We start from the raw sequence: 22,597 nt of genomic DNA on the forward strand, positions 1-22,597 counted from the left end.
AACCTTTTTAACTCCGCCTTCGCCTTGGTCTTCTTCCAGTCTACTGTTTTTCTCATTGAACTCGGCGTTTTGTCTTTTTGGTTTTGGTAAGCGCAAACTAACCGACGGCGTATCTCTCTATTCTATTAACCTTCTTGTTTTATTTATTTATTTTAGTTTTACTACTCCAATTTTTAATTTCCTTTTTGTGTCCCTTTCTCTGGAACTCTTTTGAGTGTGTTTATATTCACTTCTTGTCACTGTCTTTGTATCTGTGTTTTGGGTGAAGTACATTACTTTTGTCAACCAAAGCGAGTTCAGTTTTATGATGTTTTCTGGGTTTACATTAATGAATGCGGTAGGTTTTGAATGGATGATCTTGTTCAATTGTTTATTTTGTTTGTTTGATATATTTTTTATCTCTCTCTATATTTATTTAATGGGGTTTTGGCTTCTTTGATGATTATGAGTGATTGTAATTGTTTGCATGTGAAAAATAATTTTTTGGGTATGTAATGGATTATGGAATTTAAAGGTTTTTATTTTATTTTATTATTATTATTTTTTTTTTTTGCAGTAATATGCATTGGAGAATCGAGTTAATGCTGTTTGTTTCTTGCTTGAGGGGTTATATATTAAACAATGTAGATATAATTTTTTTTTTATGTTTTTGGTGGTCTTGATGGTTGGTTTTAGTAATTTGTTTTAAAGTAGGTTCCTTTTTCTTTGGTTTCATTGGTGTTTTTGTTCGCTTCATGAGCTTTTTTGGTTATTTAATCCAGGGGATTAATTGATCATTGAATTTTATGGTAGCTCATGTTAGATTTTTAATCTCCAATCACTTTTGTAGTAGTTGTTATGTCGGTTATGACTTTAGTTGGCTAGTGTTACTTAATGAAAAGCATAAGTTCATGCGTCTGTTTTGATCAATGAAGAAAATGGCGGTTCATGCTAGTTGTCTCTTTAGGTTGATTATGGAGTGAGCCTTTGATCACTGTGTGGTCAATTGATGTATTGGGTGCTTTCATTCTTCAAACCATCAGGTGTTTTTTTTTTAAATTCCTTTAATTGAGGAACAGCAAGTGAATCTGTTTGCAGCTGGCTGGTTGTTCAGTGAGCTCAAATATTGGGTTGTATGCTGTTTACTGATTGATTATTGTGGGGACATGTTTGATTTCTGGCAATTTGTAATGGCCAATAAGATATTAATATTCATTTTGTCCCCATGCTATATTTTGGTTTGATGCTGCATATAAATGAGCCAGATTGTCCTATGTCCGTATTTTGGGTTACATTTTTTAAAAATTATGTGATGCATTAATCCGATGGCATATAATGAGCCAATGCATGTTTGGCATGTATAGTTTAATTATTTAGTAGTTTCAATGTAAACATATTCTTTTCTATATCATGCCAATGATCACTTCTTTCCTGTTATGTCTGTGATTTAATAAAAGTGTTGCCATACATGGATTTCTCTAAGACTAGCAGGTTGCTTCTGTTACTGTAAAATTTTAGGAAATACTTGAAACGTGCAACAATTAAAATCGCAGGATTATCTGGAAAACTGGAACCTTTTTGGTGGCTAGCCATTGCCTGTGCTGTCAAGTCACTACCATATTGCATGATTTCTTGAGATAAATTTCTGTTTTGAATTCTACCAGTATTTAATTTTTTTTTTCTTCATTGTTTTACGTATGGATGCGTTTAGTTTTTTCTTGTTTGGCTAATTATTGGAGGTGATAATATATATATATATATATATATATTTTTTGACCTAGTTAATAAACAGAAAGTAAGAAGTGTATGGAAGCTGGCAACTCAATAACTTAAGGATGATAAATCTATTGAAACTGTATTTATATTTGTGGTGGTTACATACAGATATCAATATAGGTGAACAAATAATTCTCTAAGTTCCATGTGGTTACTGTTTCAGATTATAAACCAGGGATCTTTTGAGGAATCAAATTGACCGTTAATACTTTGTTGGGTTCGCCTCTATCATTTCTTTCTGTATGCGTGTATTTATAAATTAACTACATAGTTTAATATGTCTAGTTAGAAACGTTACCGAATGATTCAGTTAATGCATGAAGAGGACTTTAAAGGAAAAACACTTGAAAGTTTATTTCTAGAGAAATTAGTGATCTCTGTGGTAGATTTTAGGTTTTGATTCATCATACTTATGGAGTTCTTAAATCTTTTTGAATCTCTTTTTCTCAAAGGTTTATGAATATTTTTTTTATTTTTCCTTCTTTTCTTTGTTTTCCACTTTTCTTTAAGACAGAGAACTGGATGAAGTTCTAAGGGCTTTGGTTGGAACCTGAAGCCTGGCCTTTGCTACAACATTGAGAAACTTAATGAAGCTGGAAGGCTTTTGTTGCAAACGTATCTTACAGGTTTAATAGATTTGACATATGTACAAAAACTAGTTTTAAATAGGTTTTCTAGTACTTTAAGAAATTTTCATTTAGTAGTTTTTCCACTCATCTCTGAAAGCTTTCATGTTGTGGGTATTTATTCAAGCCCTTAAACATCTACTCTAAATTTTTGATCAGAGAAAAGGGAGAAAAAAATTTGTTTTACAATGAATGGATTTGGTGGTTTCTTATATTAGTGGACTTTATTGATCAAGGCATGGCATTATGGTTTACCATGCTACACCTTCTTTTGTTGAGACTTTTACTGCTATGTCCAGATGTCGGTTTGTTCTAACTTGTTTGCAGCTTATAAAAACAAAAAAATTAACTTTTTTTTTTTTTTTTTTCTTTATAGCACTTTGCTTATAAGCTGGTTTGATAAGTATATTACACATTATCCTTGTTTAATTTTAAAATTCCATAGTTACTCTTGTTGAATGTAGTACCATTTTTATATAAACGTATTTATAACCACATTTTAACCAACACGTAACTACTTATCAGTCATTATAAGTATTTTAACTAAAGACGTAGTAGTTGCTTTAAATTTCAAATACTTATAAGCTAAAATTAGCTTGTTCATAAGCTCAGACAAATACCCATAATATGATATCTTCTACTGATTCCAACCTATCTAACCAAATAATGTACTTTTTATAATTTATCTTATCTTATAAAAAAGGAAATAAGTAAAATTCCAAATTAAGAAGGAAAGAGAAAAATAACTTTTTCAAAAAGGAAAGAAAGAAAGAAATCCTAAAGTTACAGAGAGCTAAAGGGTATTTTTATAATTTAAAAAATAATTATTGATGTATGGTTTTTAAAGTAATTCGTGGTACCTTTAATCAATTTCTTCACGCAAGACCTACCAGTCGTCGTCATATTCTAGGTCCTCCATCCACAACAGGTGTCGCCGGCAAGAGTCTAAACCACTCTTTCCAATTATCTACTGATGTGAAGTTAAAATTTTGATCCAAGTGGTAGGTATTCTATTTTATTCATATTTTAACTTATTTATTTTCTATTTTTAGATGAGAATGTGAATGAAGTGGAACCAAGAGCGCAGGAGATCAAAATTTCTTTGATTTGATTATATATTTATTTGATGGATGGATCTATTTGAGGGTTTATTGTCTTCTCAGAAGGTTTGATTAATTAATTGAGTAAAGACCTTTTTTTCATCAAGATTTGCCTAATAACACTTTTCACTTAAAAAGTTTAAAAAACATTCTCCTAAAGTTAATATGTGCTAAAAAAAAGTGAGTCCATAAATAAATCAAGACAAATAAAAAAGTGTAAAGCAAGTAAGTGCACATCAACTTGTTAACTTTTTAATTAAAAGTCTTGTGTCTGCAACGCCAATACAAACCCTTTGGTTAGAATCGTAATAAATACAAAAAAGGGGCTATAGTATCTCTTCTGACACAGCAAATAAACTTTTTTACTCCGCCTTCGCCTTGGTCTTCTTCCAGTCTACTGTTTTTCTCATTGAACTCGGCGTTTTGTTTTTTGGTTGGTGAAGCGCAAATAACCGACGGCGTATCTCTCATTCTATTAACCTTCTTTTTATTTATTTGTTTTGTTACTTACTACTCCAATTTTATGATAATCAACAATTAATCTATTTCACTCATTATTTTTGTATATATTAATTAAATATTAGGAATGATATTTTTATTAAATAATTATTATTTTGAAAATTATACTAATTTAATAGAATTAAGCATTTATTTAATCAAATAAACATTACATTTAATATAGAAAAACATTATAGAAAACATTACATCTAATATAAAATGATACAAAAAAAAAAAAAGATGTGTTGTCTATTCAAGTTTTTTTCAATATTTTGATGATCTTACTGGATCCGGAATTAATCTACCGGAATACTAAATTGTTATTTTAGTTTATGTTGTATTTTCTTTTAATTTTAGTGTTTTTAAATTAGTGTTAATTTTTATTTTGAGTTATTGTAGTTTAATATTTGTATTGAATAAAGTTCTATTTTTAATTTTTCATCATTTTTTAAATTATATCATTATTATAAATAATAATCAAATTAAATTAAATACAAATACTCAAATTTGGTGTGATTTTTAGTATAAAATTTAATACTTAAATTAATTTAACAAAATAAAAACAAAAAAACAAAAAAACAAAAAAACCAAAATTAAAAAAATTATATTTCTTTGCTACAGTACCACGCCATTTTGGTGCAGTGCTAGTGGGTTGGAGCCAACCCACGCCAATTTGGTATTTTTTGCACCATTTTAGCGTGGGTTAGAGATGCCCTTAGTAAGTTATTACATCACCAACTGCTCCACCTACTAGTTATTTAAAAATATCATATGTATAACTTTTTAAATTATCTCAAAATCGAACCATATATGGCATAATTTTTTACTTCAATAGCATACAAATATCTAAATTTAATATTGTTAGATATTTATTTAGACATATTGTCGTTAGTAGATGTCAAACGTTTATTAATGATTAATTAGACAATTAGTAAGAAATTCAAATATATGTAATATTGGTTGATTGGACCATATAATTTCATGCCCAAAATTTCCATTCATAGAAAAATAAATCCACTTGCAATGCACAAAATGAATTTTATAGTTAAAAAAAAGATGATTCTTTTTCTGCAACAATAATTCAAATATCTTGTCCATGTTGGGGATATATAGGGGGTGTAAGCTGGTCAAACTAATTTCTAAGCTCTAAAATTAAGCTGATCTGTGTGTTATAACTTTTTTGAGCTTATAAGAAAAAAAAAAAATTAACTTTTTTTTTTTTTTTTTTCTTAAGCACTTGCTTATAAGCTGGTTGATCAAGTATATTACCACATTATCCTTGTTTAATTTTAAAATTCCATGTATACTCTTGTTGAATGTAGTACCATTTTTATAATAAACATTTTATAAACCACATTTTACCAAACACGTTAACTACTTATCAGTCACTTTAAGTATTTTAACTAAAGACGTAGTAGTTGCTTTAAATTTCAAATACTATAAACTAAAATTAGCTTGTTCATAAGCTCAGACAAATACCTCCATAATATGATATCTTTTTCTACTGATTCCAACCTATCTAACCAAATAATGTACCTTTTAATAATTTATCTATCTTATAAAAAAGGAATTAAGTAAAAATTCCAAATTAAGAAGGAAAAGAGAAAAATCCAACTTTTTCAAACAGGAAAGAAAGAAAGAAATCCTAAAGTTAACAGAGCTAAAGGGTATTTTTATATATAAAAAAATAATTATTGATGTATGGTTTTTAAAGTAATTCGTTGGTACCTTTAATCAATTTCTTCACCGCAAGACCTACCATTCGTGTCAAAATTCTAAGGTCCTCCATCCACAACAGGTGTCGCCGGCAAGAGTTCAACCATCTCTCCAATTATCTACTGAATAGTGAAGTTAAAATTTTGATCCAAGTGGTAGGTATTCTATTATTCATATTTTAACTTTATTTATTTTCTATTTTTAGTATGAGAATGTGAATTGAACGTGGAACCTAAGAGCGGAGGATAAAAATTTCTTTGATTGACCATTATAATACTTTTTGATGGATGGATCTATGTTGAGGGTTATTGTCTTCTCAGAAGGTTTTGGTTAATTAATTGAGTAAACGACCTTTTTCATCAAGATTTGCCTTAATAACACTTTTTCACTTAAAAAGTTTCAAAATAACATTTCTCCTAAAGTTATATGTGCTAAAAAAAAAGTGAGTCCATAAATAAATCAAGACAATATAAAAAAGTGTAAGCAAGTAGGTGCACATCAATTTTTGTAAACTTTTTAATTAAAAGTCTGTGTCTGCAACGCAAATACCAACCCTTTGGTTAGAATCGTAATAAATACAAAAATAGGGGCTATAGTATCTCTTTTCTGAACACAGAAAAAACCTTTTTAACTCCGCCTTCGCTGGTTTCTTCCAGTCTCTGTTTTCTCATGAACTCGGCGTTTTGTCTTTTTGGTTTTGGTAAGCGCAAACTAACCGACGGCGTATCCTCTATTCTATTAACCTTCTTGTTTTATTTTTTTATTTTAGTTTTACTACTCCAATTTTTAATTTCCTTTTTGTGTCCCTTTCTCTGAACTCTTTTGAGTGTGTTTATATTCACTTCTTGCCACTGTCTTTGTATCTGTGTTTTGGTGGAGTACATTACTTTTGTCAACCAAAGCGAGTAGTTTTATGATGTTTCTGGGTTTACATTAATGAATGCGGTAGGTTTGAATGGTGATCTTGTTCAATTGTTTATTTTGTTGTTTGATATATTTTTATCTCTCTCTATATTTATTTATGCGGTAGGTTTGAATGGATGATCTTGTTCAAGTTTATTTGTTTTTGATGATATTTTTTATCTCTCTCTATATTTATTAATGGGTTTGGCTTCTTTGATGATTATGAGTGATTGTAATTGTTTGCATGTGAAAAATAATTTTTGGGTAGTAAGGATTTGGAATTAAGGTTTTTTTATTTTTTTTTTTTTTTTTTTTTTGCAGTAATATGCATTGGAGAATCGAGTTAATGCTGTTTGTTTCTGCTTGAGGGGTTATATATAAACAATGTGATATAAATTTTTTATGTTTTGGTGGTCTTGATGGTTGGTTTTAGTAATTTGTTTAAAGTAGGTTCCTTTTTCTTTGGTTTCATTGGTGTTTTTGTTCGCTTCATGAGCTTTTTGGTTATTTAATCCAGGGGATTAATTGACATTGAATTTTATGCTAGCTCATGTTAGATTTTTAATCTCCAATCACTTTTGTAGTAGTTGTTATGTCGGTTATGACTTTAGTTGGCTATGTTACTTAATGAAAGCATAAGTTCATGCGTCTGTTTTGATCAATGAAGAAAATGGGGTTCATGCTAGTTGTTCTTTTAGGTTGATTAGGAGTGAGCTTTGATACTGTGTGGTCAATTGATGATTGGGTGCTTTCATTCTCAAACCACAGGTGTTTTTTTTTTAAATTCCTTTAATTGAGGAACAGCAAGTGAATCTGTTGCAGCTGGCTGGTTGTTCAGTGAGCTAAATATGGGTTGATGCTGTTTATGATTGATTATTGTGGGGACATGTTTGATTTCGGCAATTTGTAATGGCCAATAATAATTAATATTCATTTTGTCCATGTATATTTTGGTTTGATGCTGCATATACAGAGCCAGATTGTCCTAGTCCGTATTTTGGGTTACATTTTTAAAAATTATGTGATGCATTAATCCGATGGCATTAATGAGCCAAGCATGTTTGGCATGTATAGTTTAATTATTTAGTATTTCATGTAAACATATTCTTTTCTATATCATGCCAATGATCACTTCTTCCTTATGTCTGTGATTTAATAAAAGTGTTGCCATAATGGATTCTCTAAGACTAGAGGTTGCTGTTACTGTAAAATTTTAGGAAATACTTGAAACGTGCAACAATTAAAATCGCAGGATTATCTGGAAAACTGAACTTTTTGGTGGCTAGCCATTGCCTGTGCGTCAAGTCACTACCATATGCATGATTTCTTGAGATAAATTCTGTTTTGAATTCTACCAGTATTTGATTTTTTTTCTTCATTGTTTTACGTATGGATGCGTTTAGTTTTTTCTTGTTGGTTATTATTGGAGTGATAATATATTATTATTTTTTTGACCTAGTTAAAACAGAAAGTAAGAAGTGTATGGAAGCTGGCAACTCAATAACTTAAGGATGATAAATTATTGAAACTGTATTTATTTTGTGGTGGTTACATACATATCAATATAGGTGAACAAATATTCTCTAAGTTCCATGTGGTTACTGTTCAGATTATAAACCAGGGATCTTTTGAGGAATCAAATTGACCGTTAATACTTGTTGGGTTCGCCTCTATCATTTCTTTCTATTCATGTTATTTATATAACTACATAGTTTAATATGTCTAGTTAGAAACGTTACCGAATGATCAGTTAATGCATGAAGAGGACTTTAAAGGAAAAACACTTGAAAGTTTCTTTCAAGAGAAATTAGTGATCTCTGTGGTAGATTTTAGGTTTTGATTCATCATACTTAGAGTTCTTAAATCTTTTTGAATCTCTTTTTCTCAAAGGTTTTGAATATTTTTTTATTTCCTTTTCTTTGTTTCCACTTTCTTTAAGACAGAGAACTGGATGAAGTTCTAAGGGCTTTGGTTGGAACCTGAAGCTGGCCTTGCGACAAACTTGAGAAACTTAATGAAGCTGGAAGGCTTTGTTTGCAAACGTATCTTACAGGTTTAATAGATTTGAATATGTACAAAACTAGTTTTAAATAGGTTTTCTTTACTTTAAGAAATTTTCATTTAGTAGTTTTTCCACATCTCTGAAAGCTTTCATGTGTGGGTATTATTCAGACCTTAAACATCTACTCTAAATTTTTGATCAGAGAAAAGGGAGAAAAAAATTTGTTTTACAATGAATGGATTTGGTGGTTCTTATATTAGTGGACTTTATTGATCAAGGCATGGCATTATGGTTACCATGCTACACCTTCTTTTGTGAGACTTTTACTGCTATGTCAGTTCAATCTTATTGTTATGTCTTACGTCTTTTTTTTTTTTTTTTTTTTTTTTATTTTAATTTTTTTTTTTTTTATAGCTTGAGAGATTTTATAGTTAGTTTATCATTTCAATGCTTGGGTATGGTTCAGGTTGCTTGATTCATTGTATAGATTACCAAGTATCAATGGACAATGGATTGTATGCAGAGCTGCAAGTGCCATCTGGTGTCATAAAAGGGATTACTATTGGAATTTCAACTGAGCTGATAAGTAAGATGCTGTTTGAGCTGTATTTGCTCTTTTCTTTGCATGATGTTCTAACTCTTGTTGATTGGCTCAAAATTTGTTGCAGCTCAATTGAACAAATGAAATATAATACATGCATGCATTTGCATTAAATCTTAAGCTTTGAATGATACTTCACAATATTGCTACCCACATTATTAGTCAACTTAATTGTATGAAGCTGATCTTTAATTTTTAAGTTCAATCATTCTGTATGTTCTAGTGTTAGTAATTGCTTTTGTTGGTTCCTTTGTTTTGTTTTTTGGTTTGTATATTTGATATTATATAAACCATATGCAAGTATTTATTGTTATTATTTATGCTTGGGTTATTATCACATGTCAAGTATAGAAAAAAAGGAGACCTGTTTGATTAGTTAAGTACTTTTTATTTTTCTAGAATACTTTGATCTAATTTTTCCGTAAGATCAATGAACCTGTGATAACTAAACAGGAAAAGTTGTCTATTCTAGCAATCAATGCAGTTGGTGAGGTCACTGATCCTAGGTTAGGGTTCCCAAATCCGACTCTCAGTGTTCCACATGTGGTGCGCAGGATTTGAAACACTGTGAAGGTGTGATGCAAAATTTAGAATAAAATCATTTTATGATATGTTCCTATTTGTTCATTTGATTGATGGTTGTGCTAATTTATCCACTTTTCAGGTCATTTTGGGTAATTAAGTTTCCATATACTATACAACATCCATATTTCTTTCAGAAGTTACGAAGATATAAATAGAATATGCCCAGGATGTAAATCTATCAGGAAAGACATCGAATAAGGTCAGTTCCCAAACTTCGAGCTAAACTTAGATTTTTCATATTGTTGGCAATTGTGTAGATTTCTCTTTGTGTATCTTTAATTTGCTTAGACTTATTTTTATATTAGAGCACTGAGGAATCTTAATGGAAGTATCTATTATTCTATTTCAATTATCTCAGGAACTTTTTCACTTGTGTTTCTTGCTAGAAGTTTATGTGAGGAATGGATCTATAAAATGCTTGAAAAAGGATGAATTTGCTGATGTTATTGTATCTTTGTGATTGCCATGAAGTTAGTTGTTAAGGATGTAGAAAACTTGGTGAATGCCATTCCAGTCTATTTTGGACAGCATCATTGTGAAATAATTACTCGACAAGAGTCTCTTCACTGACTATATATGGAACAAATACTTCTCAAGTTAAGGATTATTTATCTGCTTGTAATGATTTTTTTCTTGTTTAATTGTTATGTATGAGCCAGGGGAGTAGTTCTTTAGCTAAAGAACAACAACCAGAAGGTTGCAAATACTGTTTCACAAATAATAAACAGAGAAAAAAGGTACTTATGATTAATTTTAGTAGTCTGCTTCCTTTTATTCCTTGGAGTCTTCATTAAAATTGATTTCTGCTAAACAGAAAAATTCTGTTGGTTGGTACCCAAGAATGAAATTTAAAGTTTCATCTAAAGATCTTTCTGGTCAAACTGCTATTACGGTTGAAATAGATGACAAGTTGCCAAAGAAGTACCAAAAGAGGTTGCCTGATGATTACTGGAATTTTATTCCGAAGAAGGATTCAGAACAAGAAGACAGCTGTCTGAAACTAAATAGAATGGTTCTATCACATGCTCAGGTAGCATGCATTCTACAATTTCATTTTTCTTTATTTATTTGAAAATAAATTTCTAAACGTTGTTTTAGTATGGATTTTTTTCAGAATTAATTTTTTGGAACCTGGAGTGCGCGTAGACCTTACATATATGTGTAACTAGTGTGTGTCCTTGTGCTGGATGTGGAATGTTGAAAAAAATCCTATGGCACAAAATTGAATGTTCCTTGAGTAGATACATCTGAATAATAGTTAGATCTGTAGGGTGTAGGCAATTAAAATTACTATTATTGTTCTGGGGATGTTTTGGTTGTTGGTTAACTGCTTGTTCAGCTTCATTGTAGGAAACGAGAATAAAGTGTGGTCATTTATGCTTTGTCTTTCTTTTGCTTGCAAACCATTTGTAGTACTACTAATGTCAAATATTACATGGAGAAATTTTATGAAGGGAGAAGCTTAAATGTGTAATGGTGGATTATTTGTTCTACCAACTCTAGTTTAAAGAGTGCATTTGGAATTTTATCTGGTTCTTATTTCTTAAACATCTTGTGAATGGTCTAGGGAATCAAAATAAGTATATCCATTTTTGCTTTCTCTTTCATCTCCTTGCGAACCATGCTTTACTTCTATCTCTTCTTATTTTATCTTCATCAATGGTTGTCATCGCAGGGTCACACTTTCATTATCTTAATGCCAACCTATTGTGCTGATGATGTTTGCTTTGTTGTATATAGGTTCGCAATTTGTTGAAAAATGTTGATCAAAGGTTCATTGAAAAATTTATTGCAAGGAAAGATGCACTTTTCCTTACTTGTTTCCCTATAACGCCGAATAGTCATCGTGTGACAGAAGTTATACATGGGTTATCAAATGGAAAGCAATTGATGTTTGTATGTATTTTTCTTTCACTGCACTTCTCTTCTTGATTTATATAATTGGCTTTTTAAATAATTTTGTGAGTTTTTTCTGTTATTCTTTTCTAATGTAATGCTCGTACCTGATCTATGATTGTAGGATCAACGGACAAGGGCTTACAAGAAACTGGTTGATTTCAGAGGCAAATCTAATGAATTGAGTTCTCTTGTTCATCATTGCTTAAAAATTTCAAAGGCCAGTTGCACCCTTTGTTTTGTATTTCTTCATGACAATCTTTTTAAATTTTTTGTGTAATTTGCTAATGTATACACCCTTCTAATATGCAGCTACACTTAGAAAAGTCTACTGGTAAAGATCTTGTTGATGACCAGAGAAAGAAGAATATTGATGTTTCCTATAGCTCTGGTTTAAGATGGATCAAAGATGTTGTTCTTGGGAAGCGAAATGATCGTTGTTTTCGCATGGTTGTCACTGGTGACCCTAATATCAAGCTTGGTGAAATTGGAATTCCCTGCCATGTTGCGGAGAGGTTACAAATTTCTGAACATTTGAACACTTGGAATTGGGAAAGACTGAATGCTTGCTCCAGCTTATGTCTTCTTGAGAAGGGGGTGCTAGTGGTTCGTAGAAAAGGTTGCCTTACTCCTCTTCATCGTATTAATGCACTCCGACTCGGGGACATCATTAATAGGCCCTTAAGTGATGGGGATGTTGTGTTGGTAAATAGGCCACCCTCCACACATCCACACTCCATGATTGCTTTGTCTGTGAAGGTTCTTCCAGTTAGCTCAGTGGTCACTATAAATCCGCTTTGTTGCTCCCCTTTCCATGGGGACTTTGATGGTGATTGCCTTCATGGCTATATTCCTCAATCAATTGATTCTCGAATTGAGCTTACTGAGCTTGTTGCTTTAGATAGACAGTTAACTAATCAGCAGAGCGGTAGGAACCTACTATCATTTTGTCAGGATAGTTTGATTGCTGCTCATTTGGTCTTGGAAGATGGTGTTCTCTTGAGCCACTTGCAAATGCAACAGCTGGAAATGTTTTGTCCTTATCGATTGTTATCACCAGCAATCATTAAAACTCCTTCGCGTAACGGTGGTGTTTGGACTGGCAAGCAGTTATTCAGCATGCTTCTGCCTCCAAATTTTGGGTATGTGTTTCCCTCTAAAGGTGTTGAGATCAAAGATGGAGAGATTATATCTTCTGAAGGGTCTTCTTGGTTGCGTGACAATGCTGGAAATATTTTTCAAAGTCTTATCGACCAATATCCGGATAACTTTCTTGACATCTTATATGTTGCTCAGGAAGTTCTTTGTGAATGGTTGTCAACAAGGGGTCTGAGTGTTTCGCTCTCAGATTTGTATTTGTCATCTGACCCATGCACCCACAACATTATGATGGATGAAATTTTTTATGGTTTACAGGAAGCAGAGCATACTTGTAATTTTAAACAACTGATGCTGGATTCTTGTAAGGATTTCCTTATTAATGCTGAAGATACTGAAAATGTTTTGGGTTTTAAATTGGAGGACATGTGTTATGAGAAGCAGAGATCAGCTGCCCTTAGTCAAGCTTCTGTTGATGCTTTTAAGCAAGTTTTTTGGGATATTCAAAATTTAGCATACAAGTATGCAAGTAAGAATAACTCATTGCTGGCTATGTTTAAGGCAGGAAGTAAGGGTAACTTGTTGAAGCTTGTCCAACAAAGCATGTGTCTTGGCCTGCAGTATTCACTGGCTCCATTGCCATTTAGATTTCCCCATGAGCTCTCATGTGCTGCTTGGAACAGTTTAAAGGTTGATGCTGCTACTGAATGTGCCAAGTCTTACATACCATATGCTGTGGTCAAAAGTTCTTTTTTGAAAGGCTTGAATCCTCTGGAATGCTTTGCTCATTCTGTAACAAGTCGGGACAGTTCCTTTAGTGACAATGCAGATCTCCCTGGGACCTTGACCCGCAGGCTCATGTTCTTCATGCGTGATTTATGCACTGCGTATGATGGAACAGTCAGAAATGCTTACGGGAATCAAATTGTTCAATTTTCTTATAATATTGATGCAGACACATCAACTCCATCAAACGAGATAGGTGGTCAACCTGTCGGTTCTCAATCTGCTTGTGCAATTTCTGAAGTTGCATACAGTGCATTAGATCAACCAATTAGTCTACTTGAAACTTCACCACTTCTAAATCTAAAGGTGTACTCTCACCCCTTGTTAAATTTCAAACACAATTTACTTTCTTATACTCACCATGCATAGTTGAGTCTAATTCATATTTGACTCTTGGAATTTGAAAAAATGAGGAACTAACAACCCAGCAATTAGGATTTCATTTCACAAAGTGTTGTGTTCTTGTTTAATATGTTTATTTTAATATAGACAGGTCACCTTAAAGCATGTCTACTTCAGAAATCTATTTTGCAAGATTATGATATCTGACGAAACATGGCAAACTCTTGGGTTCCCTCGTTCAGTCTTAAAATAACATTTGCAATAGTACTTTTATCTTTTTCCTGCTTATACCAAAGAATATAACCTACTATGCCAAAACATAAGATGAAAAGGCTGTAGGAAACCCACAGCAATTTCATATAAAACACATAGGCATTCTTTAAACGACCCAAGTATGAGGCGACTTCAGTATATTCATAATTGGTGGATTAATGTGTTCTGTTAAAGTTGTCTTCTGTTTGTTTAGTCTCATTATTTTGTGGAACAGAATGTACTGGAATGTGGTTCAAAGAAAATCAATGCGGACCAGACCATGTCACTATATTTATCAAAGAAACTGGGGAAAAGGAGGCATGGTTTTGAACATGGAGCCTTAGAAGTCAAGAACCATTTGGAGTGTCTCCTCTTTTCAGATATTGTTTCAACGGTCTTGATAATGTCAGGTTCTATTGCCTTATTATCTTATTGTTTATCATGTCTTGTTTTGTTTTAAGTTGACTATTTTTTCCTATATAATTCTTTCTTTTAAGTTCACTTCAATGGTAATGCCGGCATCTGATATTGATTGATGTGTTCTGCCTGTACTAGCTACTCCCCTCAAACTTGCAGCAAGACGCATTTCAGTCCTTGGATTTGTCATTTTCATGTCTGCAAGGTAGTTCACTGTGAAAATCATATATTATTTTATATGCCTATATGTCTTGTTTTCCGATAAAAATAAAAACTTTATTTTCAGGAAATTTTAAAGAGGAGAAGACTGAAAATACATTCTATTATTGATGCCCTGTATAAGCACTATAACTCTGGCAGAACACCAAAAGTCAGTCTTCCCAATTTGCACATTTCTAGCAAGTAAGCTGCTTAATCTCCTAGAACCATGGAATTTAGTAACTTTTTCAAGAGGAAATTATTCGTTGTTTATGTACTTCTTTTGTCACTGTTCGCGTAAGTATTTTTGCTTAACCTTTCAATTGGAGCAGAATGGCTTTATTGTAATGTTCACATAAATGTTCTCGTTTGTCCTTTAGTTTGGACCAAGATTACTTGGTAATACTTAAAGAATTCTAAATGTAAATATATTGGAACTTTAGATATAAAAAATGTGAAGAAATTGATATGATATTTCATTGTAGGATGGAAAATTGTATATCAAAAGTCACCTTTGAAAGCACTCTTTAAGGGGTTCCTATTGACATTTATTTTAAATGTTCAAATGTTTAAATGATGATAATTGTATCTTTACGACTTGATCTGTCCTCGAGTTCAATTCTTTTGTTGGACAAAAGTTAATATTAATCTCTGACATGAAGGATAGGAGCGGAATTTTACCCGTTCAACGGTAAGCAATTTTTTGGCTAATGATTCCAAAAAATCAATGAAGGCTGTATGATATATATGTTAGAGCTGAATACTTTTTGGCCGCCTTCTCCTAGTATCTTAATTATGGGTTTATTTGTAGCTTAATATTGTACTAGAGTGAAATTGACCAAATGTTATTCTATTTAAATCCCCACTGCGTTAATGATCCTAAAATAAATTGTGTTTTTGTAGGTGATTGTTTTGATTTCAATGCCTTGCATGTGAGATGATGTTTTAAGAGCTTAAATATTTAGCTTTTAGGGTTGGTGGTAATTCAACTAGAAGCAATGTCCTTTGATTAAGCTGTGTCACTCTCAATATTTCCTCCCTTTGGTGATTACTTTTATACTTGCTTAAAATTAGTTTATGTTTTCACACAAAATATATGTTCTTCTCTGCCTGTGCATTTAGTGTGGCAGCATTTTCCAAAATGTTGGAATTTGAAAGTTTCTGTATGTGTAACAATGTTGGCATTTTATTTTTTTGGGGAACATTTTGGTTTTCTTGCAAGTGGAATCATGTCCAGTTATTTATTTTCCTGGAACTTACGCTCCTTTTTAACCTATCTGATTAAATGGCAGGGACTGTTCTTCAGTTAATACTCAGAAGGATGATGATGCAATATGCATCTCTGTTATGCTAGTTGAAAACTCCAAGAGATCTTATATAGAATTGGAGACGATTCGAAACTTTATGATACCTTTTCTTCTGAAAACAGTTGTAAAAGGTTGGTAGTGTGCTGCATGTGTGGATTTATCCTTCTTTACTGTTTTGAGTTTCATTGATTAAGTTAATTAACGTTTAATTCATTTGTTTTTTTAAAAGTTGTATATATTGTCAAATGTCGGGTCCTGCCCTACGCCTTCTGAACATTACTGTGATCTGGGCCTTTATTGCATTAAATTTATGCTTAGAAGAGGCATTCAGTTATGTTGTATGAAATGATTTTTGGATAAGAAACAATGAACTTTGCTTTATGATTGATATAGACATCACTCACTTTCCAAGTATGATAGTTTCGATAACTACTTTTATTGTCAAGGAAATTAAGAACCAACGTTTTAGATTTACTTGTACAACCTATACTTCAATTCAAGTTGATGGTAGAAGTTGGTGTCATATTTGCATTTCATTTATTTGGTCACTTGTTTAAGGTAACATTTATGATTGAGTCCTTCCATTTTGGCTATTAGGAAACAGTGAGGCATTATTTGGCCTAGAAAAGATGCCCATGGAGATTTATGTTTTGTTTCTATGGAAATTAAATCATTTACGAATACAACTGGAATTTAATTTTGCTAATTTAAGTAAGCCCAGTCTGAATTCTCTTTGTTGTTTTGATATAAGATTTTGAAATTTTTACTAATTATCTTTTTGGAAAATAGGCTTGGAGTTTTAAAGCTAAAGAAAACTAGATTTTGCATTAAAGAAATATATTTGTTCATTTCTTCTATTTGCACTTGTAGGACAATTATTTAGATATGATGCTTTAAAATGTATGCCTCATTGCCTCGGTTCAGGGTTTGGTCCACTGTGTTTGGCCCATATCGATTGCCAGTTTTCTCATTCGTTTCTTTATCTGTTTTGATATAAACCAAATTATTTATAACGTTAAGGATTAAACTGAATATGTTCAAAGCATGTCTTGAGGAAAATTAAAAATCTAAAAACCTTAATCCTAAAGAAGAAACGTGGAAAAAAAGAGCAATGATAAATGCTTCAAGCCATTAGATAAAAGAATAATTCAGTTAGCAAGCTGGTTTCTCTAATTTGTTTCAGAAATCTTCTTGTTCTTTTATATCTGAATGATGAATATTAGCTTCCTCCCTCAGCCTATTTTCTGAATCGCTTAAGTTGCGTAGAAATCTTAAAATTTTGTAAATGTTTTGGAATGATTCCCTAGCCTTTGTTTTTTTTCCCCCTATGGAAACGGGTTGTATCAAATAGTTGATAACTTTGAAACATTGTCATTTTAGTTTGGTATTCGGCACGTGTTGTGTTTCATAAGCTTTTCTATTTTTAATCTTCTTTATCTGGATTTCTCTCATATTGGTTAGGTTGCTTGGAGATCAAGAAGGTGGATATCTTATGGAAAGATAGACAAAAAGCATCAAAAACCCATGGCAGTTTTTCTGGTGAACTCTACTTGAGGATCTCTATGTCTAGAGGCAGTGGTAAAACAAATTTATGGAGTGTTCTTATGAATGGCTGCCTCGAGATTTTTGATATGATTGATTGGACATGCAGTCATCCAGATAATATTCGTTGTTTCTGTTCGGTCTATGGAATTGGTGCCGGGATAAAATTTTTTCTCAATGTGTGTTTCTCTTGATTGTAGTTTATATTTACTTTTTATATGGTCTGCAAACAATAAATTAAAGCAAATCCTTACTATTATTCAATTTTAAATGCAGAATTTGGAGTCTGCAATATCTGACACTGGCAAGACTGTACTTCCTCAACATTTGGTTCTTGCTGCAAATACTCTGTCAGCCACAGGAGAGTTTGTTGGCTTAAATGCAAAAGGCCTAGCACAACAAAGAGAACATGCATCTGTCTCTTCACCTTTTATGCAAGCAAGCTTTTCTGTTAGTTTCCATGCCAAATTTGTTTTACTTGAATGATAAATTGATTTATGATTTTAGAGAAGCTCAGTTTCTGCCCTAGAGTGCATGCTCAGCTTCTAGATGTTGTTGCAGAATCCTGGTGCTTGCTTCATTAAAGCTGCAAAGGCAGGAGTCACAGATAATCTTCAGGGCAGTATAGATGCATTAGCGTGGGGAAGAGTTCCTTCTATTGGCACCCATGGACATTTTGATGTTATATATTCTGGGGAGGTAGATTTTGTATTATCTTGCTAATATTAGTGGTATTTAAAATTTTGATCATATAACATTGAAATTGATATTTTCTTCAAGTTATTCTAGGGTTTTTTGAACATCTATCTAATTTTCTCTGGTCTTGCATTGAATTTTCTTTCTTCTGGTTTTCTTAATTTACGGTTTGGGGAAATTACTTATTTTATATGGCTATATGTTTGTCTTTAAAAGTTGTAAACTCCTCTGTTTCACTATTTTCATCAGGGACACAAGCTTGCAGAGCCTGTTGATGTCTATAGTCTCTTGGGTACCTCATTCAGTTCAAAGCAGGATATAGAATTTGAATTACACAATGCTCAGGGCCATATGTCTGACAAATTTGGTGCTCAGCTTGCATATATTGGTGCTGCAACAACTAAAGAATATAAGATATTGGAAACTATTGTGAGAAGTTTCTTCACAGTGAATGATATCCACAAACTCTCTCGTACATTGAAGAATATACTGCACAAGTGAGTCAATTCTCCAATAATTTTCTATTTGCTATGTCCATTGTTTCACTCACAATTTGGTGGTGTGTGAATAAGGTTTTATGTGCTTAAACTTAAAAAAAAAAAAAACAAATATGGTTTTATCTATCACATGGTGATGCATTCTTGCTAGGGAATGATACCTTTTATTAGGGCCTCCTGAATTGGACAACTCTTAGACTACTTAATAATTTTATTTTTTTAAAGTGTTCTCTATGTCATGCGTAATATATATCTAATGATTCAAGGTCCTGTATTTTTCCTTTGGACTCTTTTTCGTTGATAAATGTTAATCAAGTCCGAAAGTTAACATTCTGCTTACGAGGTTATTGTGGCTTCTCTTAGTTGTATCTTTTTGGACATAGCCAGTGGAACTGCTTGCTCTGCTTTTAAGTCTAATGTTTCTCTTTTCTCATACTAACTATATTTGTTATCATAATGAAATCTATTAATGTTAAACATACACATCTAACCAGTTGACAGAAGCTCAATTTAGTAATTAAAGATTCAAAAATTTAAATAGCTTTCAGTTGTATACTCTATGCTCTGTTATGCAGTGGGAAGGATTGACACATGGCAGGAGGTTAGTTAATACCTTGTCTGAGTTTCTTGGATAAAGCTGTTAGCTAAATTTCTATGAAGTTACGGATAGCTTACATATGTCTATTAATAAATTCTTAGGTCTTTAGACATTATGGATTACTTTTTATTTCGGTCTCATACTTTGATTAAAATGAATTTAAATGTTCTTGGAGACAGAAGAACTTTAGGAAAGAAAAGAAAAGAAAAAATATTATTAAATTCATGATAAGAAACTGATTTAGCAACAGTTCTTTAGACTTCCTGGATTAATTATGTTGATACATTGATGAGGGATTTTTTTATTTTTTTATTTTCATCTTTCATCATGTTCTCTTTCTTGCTGACTTAATGATTTATTTGTTAGACAATGCATCAGTTTCACATTACAATACCGTCTTACACATTTGTGCATGTGAACATGCCTATTGAGGAACATACTTATATTACAACACATCAATTTCACATACAATACCATCTTACACATTTGTGCATGTGAGCATGTATGTTGAGGAGCATACTTATATTACTGAACATAATTATATCGTGTTGTTAGTGCTTTGCTTCCAACATTATTCTTATTTTTTGAGGTCTGAATTGCCAGGGGGTTTAACTTTCTTACATGGCCCCTCCTTGTCATTGCTTTAGTTATGTGAACTAATGATCTTTCCTTTTATAGCAAAAATAATTAAAAGTAGTTTTCTTTTATGCTGTTTCTTAGTTTGTAACTACTTTGCATGTAGGTATCCAATTGATCATAGTTTGAATGAAAGGGACCAACTTTACTTGATGAGGGCTTTATGTTTTCATCCTCGAAGAGAAGAAAAGATTGGAAATGGGGCCGAGGAAATAAAGGTATGTAAAAAAGAAATGATGGATAGTGCATGTATTATACTCGGAGTATCTTGTCGTAGTTCTGATTGCTTAACTTTCTTTAACTTAATCTACATTTACAATTAAGATGCCTATTTGGATCCTTGAAACATGGTTGGTTGCATGAAGATAGATTGAATGCCTGTTTAAATTTGAAGTTGTTGTTAGGACTCATATTTCTGATGCCACTCACTTTGCTGTTTTCTTTTCTTAAGTTCTGATAGTTTGGTTGCATTACATGGACATAAAAAATGTAAGAATCGGAAATCTGGGTGTACATTTAGTATAAGTTGGCAAGAACTTCCTGCCACACCCTTTTATTGTGTTATGTAAACTTGGTAGAATTGTGGTGACACTCTATTCTGTTAAAATTCTCTTTAATCCACCATAAATCTACTCAATTCAAACCAAGTCTAATAACAAGTCATATAAGTCTTGGGACAGGTCATTGTAGTTATTAAAATTTAAGAGAAACAAAAATTTGTAATAATACTGTTTAGGTGAATGATATTAAAGCAAATATAAAACCCGGTGTAATTGTTGAATTTGGTATACATCCTAGGTTAATAATTTGCTGAAAGACCTTAAACTGAAAATGAATATTAGGGTTCTTGAAAATGTAACCTAGAGATAATTGTGATAAGGTACCGATTAACCTTGGTTTTTGAATATTTATGGAGTTGTTAGGTAGTAATATCCAATAGTCATAGATATTATACTTTTTGTGTTATTATTATTATTGCTGAATGGAACTTCTTAAGTGGAAACTAATTCAATAATGTATCTAGAAGTGTTTAAATTGTTCAAAGATTACTCTTTATTTTTATTTGTTTTTCTATACAAAATCCCACTGGTTCCATTAAAGTTTTTAATGTTTCTAAGTGGCTTGGTTGGTGTGCTTTATGCTCAATGATTCCTTTACTTCCCTTCCAAACTCTTAAGATATCTAGTTTTTTTAACTTTCCAAACCTTCTTTTGACCTATTGATTGTTATTGAAAAAAGTGATGCAAACATGGTTGTAATGATAATCTAGTGAAAAATAATTTTCTGTAATCTATCATTATTGTATGTGAAACTGGCCAATGTTTTGTGATGCTTTTTATTTCAGGTTACATGTCACCCTGAATATCAAGATACACGGTGCTTTTCATTGGTAAGAAAAGATGGCACAACCGAGGACTTTTCTTATCACAAGTGTATTCATGGTGCTCTTCAGATGATTGCTCCTGGGAGAGCTAGGAGCTATCAAACAAAATGGTTACAAAATGCTACTGCATAATCTAGCTCCCTGTTCATGTAAATATCGAAAGATCCAGTGTAGCACAACTGTCTGAGTTGAGATAATATCCCCCCAGACAGTCATATGTGCAGCCATCTGACTATACAATCTACATTGGAGCCAGTACATTACCTCCTTATGCATGTCTAAACCTGTTTTTTTTGTTTTTTTTTTGTTTTTGAAGGATTGAACGTGGTCCGGGGCATTCTAAGTTTCTAACCAAGGTTGATTTGTTGGAAAGCTGACTCATTGTTTGTTGATGAAATTTGGTACTCTTGACAGTGGGAATACACCATCTGAGAAGGTTTCCGAAATTGCTGTACATTTTGAATAGAAAGCAGGTCAAGAAGAGGGCTTCATAAAGAGTAAGCCCTTGCCCTTTTGTTTTTTGTAGTGAATAGTTTCCCTAGAAAACGGTTGGGGTTTCTCTTTCCCATGCTTCTTTTTGCTACTTCTACTAGAACATTTTCTGCCGTCCATTAGATTGATGCAAAAAAGAAGTAGTGGAAGTAGCAAAGGAAAGCTCTGTAAAGGCCAATCCCATATTCATTATGTATCTACAAATTGACATTGTACAATAGAAATTACCCCATTTAGCATTTGATTCTATCTTTTGTTATCTTTATATATATATATATATATATATATAGCTTTAAATGTTGATTGATGAAAGATATCCTAAGTTTTTCACAATGAGATTCAAAAGTGGGGGGATTCACGTCACGTGTGCCAGCCTCCTCCACCAATTCAATATGGTCTGAGCTTGTCATTTTATCAACAACATTATCTATCTTACTCATATTCCAAAAATATAAGAATATTTTATACCTCCAAATCTCAATATTTTTTATTCATAAGACACGTGATGATAATATTATTTATTTGATATAAGTATCTCGAACGTACCACAAGATATAAGAGGGACATCGCTAAATAAATTAAGAAATTCACATTCTATAAAATTAATTCCTTTTTGCAAATTAAGCAATGCATCTGACCAAATCTTTTTAAGTTTACAAGCCCCTTATTC

At 32.1% G+C, this 22,597-nt stretch overlaps 1 protein-coding gene and 1 long non-coding RNA gene across 2 annotated transcripts; both read left to right on the forward strand.

Annotated features, from left to right (window-relative positions):
* On the forward strand, window positions 1-9,186 carry LOC116142908. Its single transcript, XR_004130062.1, has 3 exons — window positions 1-86; window positions 2,270-2,381; window positions 9,067-9,186. It is a non-coding gene; the product is annotated as an uncharacterized LOC116142908 (long non-coding RNA).
* A 1,267-nt stretch (window positions 9,187-10,453) lies between these two features.
* Window positions 10,454-22,141, forward strand: LOC116142907 (DNA-directed RNA polymerase IV subunit 1). The gene is made up of 16 exons (XM_031428324.1): window positions 10,454-10,523; window positions 10,601-10,816; window positions 11,527-11,682; window positions 11,807-11,902; window positions 11,995-13,872; window positions 14,396-14,565; window positions 14,716-14,782; window positions 14,864-14,979; window positions 16,068-16,213; window positions 17,544-17,803; window positions 17,901-18,074; window positions 18,186-18,323; window positions 18,570-18,817; window positions 20,158-20,269; window positions 21,397-21,584; window positions 21,752-22,141. The coding sequence occupies exons 2-15, from the start codon at window positions 10,628-10,630 to the stop codon at window positions 21,565-21,567; spliced, it is 3,921 nt and encodes a 1,306-aa protein (XP_031284184.1). The 5' UTR covers window positions 10,454-10,523; window positions 10,601-10,627; the 3' UTR covers window positions 21,568-21,584; window positions 21,752-22,141.
* Window positions 22,142-22,597: the final 456 nt, after the last annotated feature.

The sequence above is a fragment of the Pistacia vera genome, unplaced genomic scaffold (assembly GCF_008641045.1).
Source record: "Pistacia vera cultivar Batoury unplaced genomic scaffold, PisVer_v2 Contig421, whole genome shotgun sequence".
Classification (NCBI taxonomy): Eukaryota; Viridiplantae; Streptophyta; class Magnoliopsida; order Sapindales; family Anacardiaceae; genus Pistacia; species Pistacia vera.

What these genes read in the sequence shown, in the direction of transcription:
- LOC116142907 (XM_031428324.1), top strand. Translation starts at nt 10,628, where the DNA reads ATGAAATTTAAAGTTTCATCTAAAGATCTTTCTGGTCAAACTGCTATT. An exon ending in TGGTTCTATCACATGCTCAG is followed by an intron (nt 10,817 to 11,526) that starts GTAGCATGCATT and finishes TGTTGTATATAG; the next exon opens with GTTCGCAATTTGTTGAAAAA. An exon ending in CACCACTTCTAAATCTAAAG is followed by an intron (nt 13,873 to 14,395) that starts GTGTACTCTCAC and finishes TTTGTGGAACAG; the next exon opens with AATGTACTGGAATGTGGTTC.